At 38.8% G+C, this 6,820-nt stretch overlaps 1 protein-coding gene across 1 annotated transcript; it reads left to right on the forward strand.

The window, feature by feature from the left end:
* The first annotated feature begins 1,460 nt into the window (after positions 1 to 1,460).
* cfl2 (cofilin 2 (muscle)) lies at positions 1,461 to 4,100 on the forward strand. The gene is made up of 4 exons (XM_060879725.1): positions 1,461 to 1,590; positions 2,538 to 2,845; positions 2,966 to 3,042; positions 3,180 to 4,100. Exons 1-4 carry the CDS (start codon positions 1,588 to 1,590, stop codon positions 3,290 to 3,292), a joined length of 501 nt encoding a protein of 166 aa, XP_060735708.1. The 5' UTR covers positions 1,461 to 1,587; the 3' UTR covers positions 3,293 to 4,100.
* The last annotated feature ends 2,720 nt before the right edge of the window (positions 4,101 to 6,820 follow it).

Genomic DNA, 6,820 nt, shown 5'->3' on the forward strand with positions numbered 1-6,820 from the left:
TTATTATTGTTTTGTTTTTTTTACAAACATTTAAAACAATGTCCCATATGTTGCAGTCATTTTTTGCAATTATCCAATTGTAAACTTGACCTACATGCTTTTTCAAAGTTATTTCAATGTTCAATTATTATTTCATGGTTGAGAAGTATTTCCATTCTATTTGTTTCCATTATCATAATTGTTTCAATATAAGTGGTACATTTATTTTATGCCTAAAATTTAATTACTTAATTCCTAACAGATTTCAAAGATTATAGACCCAGTCATTTTGCTGTACCATTACGGTCAGTTGCAGAGCCTAGCACTGTACTGTGTTGTGCTGACAAACTGATTGCATTGCAAGGCCCTGTTTGCATCTGATTGTACAGGGATAGCAGTTGTAGTCTTGTGCTCACTGTAGAACCTGTTATTCTACTGTGCAATGACTGTAATTCATTATTTTGCTCTGCAGCACATGATATTGTTTACTTTCACTGCAATCCCCATTAATGTACTGTGCAGTGGCTGTCACTTGTCTGACTGCATTGTAGAACCTGTTGTGTTATGTATTGACCACGAATTTGTTTGCAATCCAGACCCCTTTTACTACATTATGCTTATTATCTGCGTACCATGCAGTCTTACACTTGTTTGCATTGCAGACCTGTCATCACACACTTTTCTGTGCAACTTAAATTTGCAGTGGTGGTCATGCGCCTGTTTACCTTTCAGAGCTCTACTGTGCAGTGGTGATCATGCAAGTGTTTACCTTTTAGAGCTCTACTGTGCAGTGGTGGTCATGCACCTGTTTACCTTTCAGAGCTCTACTGTGCAGTGGTGGTCATGCACCTGTTTACCTTTCAGAGCTCTACTGTGCAGTGGTGGTCATGCACCTGTTTACCTTTCAGAGCTCTACTGTGCAGTGGTGGTCATGCACCTGTTTACCTTTCAGAGCTCTACTGTGCAGTGGTGGTCATGCACCTGTTTACCTTTCAGAGCTCTACTGTGCAGTGGTGGTCATGCACCTGTTTACCTTTCAGAGCTCTACTGTGCAGTGGTGGTCATGCAAGTGTTTACCTTTCAGAGCTCTACTGTGCAGTGGTGGTCATGCACTGGTCTGTGCAACAGAACTGCAGTGTGCAGTGGTGGTCACGAGCCTCATTGCACTATAGAAATATAGCATGCAGTACCAGTCACTTGCCTTTCTGCACCTCACACCTGTACCGTGCAGTGCCTGTCACTGCATAACATTGCACTGTGTTGGGGTTGTGACGTGCCCGTTTGCGCTGCAGAAATTTACCAGTGATGGTCACGCGTTGGGTTGTGCCGCAGAACTTTCCTGTGCGGTGGTCACGCGGTCGTTCGCACTGCCACTGCAGAGTTTGTCCGTCACTGCGACTGTGCAGCGGTGAACACGCGCGCGCCTCTCTGCCCCCTCCCTCACCTCCCTCCCTACCTCCCTCACCTCCCTCCCTACCTCCCTCACCTCCCTCCCTACCTCCCTCCCTCGTGGTATCGCGCTCACACGCTTGCGCGCTCACATTCCCTCATAGAAGTTACCAAGAAAATTCGCACATTTATCGGCAAACTAGAGAACCATCAGAGAACATGGTGAGTAATCAATCTCTTTATTACGCTCCGGAAATCTGATTGAGCGCCAAAAATAATGAGTAATACACAAAATATTATTTCAATAACTCTTACGTGTTATTTAACTTTTTTCGCTCGCGCACAGCCGGTCATTCTGTTTGACTGGAAAAAAAGACACCCGGTGCAGTAAAAACGGACAGTTTCGCTTCTCGCGGCTGCCGGTGTTTATAACTGCGGTCCACGTTTACGTCCGTTTAGCAACCGCTAAATAAATCAGTTCCAGTTTGGGACATCTTCGGTCTGGGCCTTGAGCCTCAGGCGGCCATTTTAACTTAATTTTAGCCCCTACTTTATAAAGATAATCACTTCTAATCTAGCCAGTAAACCGTTTATTCACTAAACTACCTGGAATATTTATACACTTAGCCAAACTAACACCATCACTGACCGAATGAGATGATTTTTTTTGTCCTGTGTGAATGAAACTTAAAGTTAAGGTTACAGTGTCGGTTCAGTCACAGATAACGCACTGATACTGAATAAGATCATCACAAACAAACGCAGACGCCAGATTTATCCGATTATAATAAAAAAAACTACAGCTACAGTATAGCAGAGTCCCAGGTTCGATGCTAACATGAGCTGAAGTGAGTGAAAGGACACAGAAGAGCACAAACTACAGGCTACAAAACACGAATGAACCACAATGAGCAGTAGTTATCTCCTTATGTTGTCATTAAACATTATGATAACTATGTCAGGTTGTTACCTGCAGGTATTAATCCTTTAATTATGCCTGAAGCCTATCTATGTTTACGTTGTGATGATGATCTGGCTCAGGTATCATTAACTGGAACCTCAGGAACCACCTGTTAGTCGTGTGTGTGTGTTTTTTTTCTTCATACTTTGTGAATGTTTTTGAGCCATGTACATGAAAATTTCACTGTCTGTAACACCTTTCAAATCAGGCTTCTGGAGTCACCGTTAATGATGATGTTATTAAGGTCTTCAATGACATGAAAGTGCGAAAGTCTTCAACCTCGGATGAGGTAAAAAAACGCAAAAAGGCAGTGCTGTTCTGCCTCAGTCAAGACAAGAAGAAGATTATTGTGGAGGAGGACAAGCAAATCCTTGTTGGCGATATCGGAGAGACTGTCGATGATCCATATGCCTGTTTTGTAAAGCTCCTACCTCTAAATGACTGCAGATATGGCTTGTATGATGCCACTTATGAAACAAAAGAGTCCAAGAAAGAAGACTTGGTATTTATATTTTGGTATGTAACCCCTTCTATTTTGAAAAAAATGTGTACTATATTAATAATTCATTTTATCCACAGCTTCTTAACAAAACCTGTTACACAAAAAGTCACTGTATGTGATCTGTGTGTATCCAGGGCTCCTGAAGGTGCACCATTAAAAAGCAAGATGATATACGCTAGTTCAAAAGATGCCATTAAAAAGAAGTTTACAGGCAAGTTCTTCTCTATATCTCTATATATTAATGACAACTAGTATGCATACTTGATATAATGCTTATTTGTGTTTCACATGGTTTTATAATGGTGAGTAATTCAAAAACATTCACTGTATATGTGGCACTGTTTGCAGGTATCAAACATGAATGGCAAGTCAATGGCTTGGATGACATTCAGGACCGCTCAACCCTGGCAGAAAAATTAGGAGGCAATGTGGTTGTATCATTGGAAGGGCGACCACTGTAAACTGAATAGACACCGGCCATCTGTATTCCACTCGCTTTCTATCTTAGCTGTATTTTGATCTTGAAGGAATAGTTTTAAGTTTTCTCTTTTTTTATTTTTTTTTTTTCCATATGAAAAAGATCTCACTAACATTTTAAAATCTATCGTTTTATTGCCAGCTGATGTCAAACTCTGTTTTTGTATGTCCCCAAAAAAGTTTATCTTGTAGCATGTTTTAACTAACAACAATGCCATGAATCAGTATTGTAAGTTCAGTCCTCTCTGCACAGCCATGCAATGTCCAGTGTTTATCTTTTTGTATCACTGAGATATTATGTACTACTGTATCCAACATGAGAAAGCTTTCTGTTAATGCTACACAGGGATTGCATTAACCATTTGCGAGCACTTTGCACTCTACGTGTTGACGTATTTATTTAAACTTTTCTACCTAATTGGCCTAATTTGACATGGCTAATATGTTGAGTACTATGCAGCTGTGAAAGCACTTGTTTCTACACTACACGTTGAGACACAACTGGGCATGGGTCTATGGAATTGCTGTGTTTGTCATCATATTGAAGTCACCACCATTTTCATTCCTGCAGTGCATATGGACAGCCTTATTTTTATTTGAATGTACAGTGCGCCACCAAATAAGGAGGAGGTGCTGCTTGGTTGTTGTTTTTTTTTTAAACACTAAAAGAGAATGCATAATATCTGTAAAGATGGCAATATCTGCGTTTGCAGCCTTAAATTAATAAAAAAAGAAATTTTTGAGATCTATAAATTTGCCACTTTGAAATAAAACCTTGTGGCATACAAATCATCCTGTCTCGGTCTGACTGGTTCACCCTTTTCCACATTTACATATTTAGTGAAGCAAATGTCTTTTCTTTTTTGTTTTTATTTATTCAAGCTCTAGTCAAAAATAAAAATGCAAGATGTGTGTTAAATCTTAGTATTGTGTAATATTCACAAACCTAAATAATATATATGTAAAAAAAAATTCACCTTTGCCTTGTATAATTTACTTAATCTACTGCAATAATTTAGCAACAAGCAAACAGCATTTATTTTTAACAGCAATATAATTTGTCTATGCTATATACAACTTGTCATATAGGCTTGTAATTTAATACTCTTTCATAGTGTATAGTCAACAGAACAGCACTCATTTTTGTTGTCAGGGTTGTCTGTCCTACTTGATTTTATTTGTGACCTTGTCTGATATATTTCTTGATGTTTTGAAAGTTTTAATGGACCACACGTCAGTGCTTCAGGAGTTTCTGTTAAAATGCTGTGTCTTCCGAGAGAACTAGGCTTGAGGCCAGGGACTGCTTCTCCCTTTGGAGAATTTGATCTGTCAGTAGCGAGCAATCCTCTGCTGCTTGGTGCTATTTATGGCCAACATGCTTTTGTGTCTTGTCATCGTTGTCCACAAATGGCAAAACTGAGCATGCCTCCATAGTGCTGCGAAAGGGAAGCCTGCTTTGGCAGCCTGGGCACAGTTTCAAAGACTTTTTCACACTTGTGAATGGTGGCAATAAACTAAGTGTTTCAATCTCCGTTTCATAATTAAAAATCAGGGTCATTGTTTATAATTCCTACCTGTCAGCAGGAGAAATTGTCTACAATTAAAAACCTTGTTTGTAATATATGTTGTTTTGGTAGAGAGGCCTGTGACTGTCACTATTGGTGTCTCAGATGATCAAGAACTTTCTAGTAGTGATTATGCAACTGTAGCCAAGCTGTAGCCTAGACACATGGAACACGGCTTCGTCTGACCTAATAGCTTAATGTATAAGAAGTGTTATAAAACCTACCTTAAGCTCTTTTGTCACCAGCTTTGAACTACTTTAGTGCTTAGGTATTTTGTAGGAAGACAGGTTTCTGCATGGTTTTTTCTTCTGAGAGAAGAGAAACAACACAAACATACAATCATTTTAGACCAGTCATTATATATTACCAGTGAAAATTATAATGCTATATGAATACATTTAATCATCAGTTAGGTCTGTAATGTGATTGAAACAAAGGGCCGTTGATGTTAGTCCTGCATCTGTTTGGACAAGTGAGCTGAAAATAAACAAGTGACCTCTCCTTGCTCTCTCCTTGCTCTGAACAAGACTGTGCCCTCTGAAAGGCCGTATGGTGTGAGCACAAGTTGGTATAGCCATTGCATTGTGTACAAGAATATTGGTCATGTGAGGATTTGAGTTCAAATGCTGTCAAAAAATCCTTAAAATTCCATCTAATGTAAATAGAGCAGATGTGTAACAGTAGCAGTAAGAACGCTGTGGATGGAGACCAAGGATAATGAACCTGACCTAATATGGTGAAATAATCACTTACCTAAAACCTGTTTTTATAATAACTCTTCCAGTGTTGTTTTTGCTGGGTTTTTTGACTCCTAGTAGCTTTGGACATGGTATGCCTACAGCGAAATGTTGCTGTTTCAATCCTTCATTCTGTGTAACATTCTTTATTCTAAGTAACATGTTATGAGAATGTTTATTTGCAGAGAAACATAACCCATGAAGGGAAAATGGACACTCCAGAGTCACAAGATTAAACCCCTGTACAAAGTTACTCAGTGCGTTACTACAGAGGATGACAGTATGACTGGGGTGATGGTTAAATGATCTTAATGTTGTTATGCTACACTTAATGTTTTTTGAGTCAAAAGTCAGTCCATTATAAAATGAACAGTTGAATGTTGGCTTTATTAGTCTTCTCAGAATGTCGAAACTTGTAGTATGTACATTGAAAGTATGTTTAACATAAAAAAATCATTAAAATTACAAAAGTAATATGCAAAACATTGAACTAAGGTGTAAATAATGGACTTTTCAAAAAGTAAATCAGTTTTTGTTAATTCAATTTTCATATGCAGTATTTTAGCAGTTATTGAACTCTTCATAGTTTCATTTTCAAGTAATTTTAGACATAAAATCGATGTATCCTGGCATGTTATTGCACACTAGATCGTGATTAAACCACAGGACACTATTGAGCAAGAATCACACCACATCTCATGATTACATGGGCAGTGGTGGCTCAACAGTTAAGACTCTGGGTTCTCAGAAGATCAGGTGTTTAAACTCTGTGGATGCTGTATCATGGTTGACCCAAGTTCTGATATATGAAGACAAGGATTTACAAATAGACAAGAAAATGTGTGTGTGTGTGTGTGTGTGTGTGTGTGTGTGTGTGTGTGTGTGTGTGTGTGTGTGTGTGTGTGTGTGTGAAGTTTGAATGATCTGATCTTGCCAGGCTTCTGGGTTTTCCCAGTCCAAAAACATGCACTGTATGTGTGCACTGTGATGGTTCCCTGAGTTCCAAAGGATAGGATCCAGGGTTATTGTGTTAGATAAGAATAATTTAAAGTATTAGTGCATGGCCTAAGCAATGTACATAATGTTTGAGATGCCACCTAGTGGTTGTACTTCACACACTTTTTTTGTATGTTATGTACACATGCCTGCATTAGACAAAACAGGTATGTAGAGGACAGGTGAAAATACGTTCTATAATCAGAGATCCTTG

This window comes from Tachysurus vachellii, chromosome 10, assembly GCF_030014155.1.
Source record: "Tachysurus vachellii isolate PV-2020 chromosome 10, HZAU_Pvac_v1, whole genome shotgun sequence".
Classification (NCBI taxonomy): domain Eukaryota; kingdom Metazoa; phylum Chordata; class Actinopteri; order Siluriformes; family Bagridae; genus Tachysurus; species Tachysurus vachellii.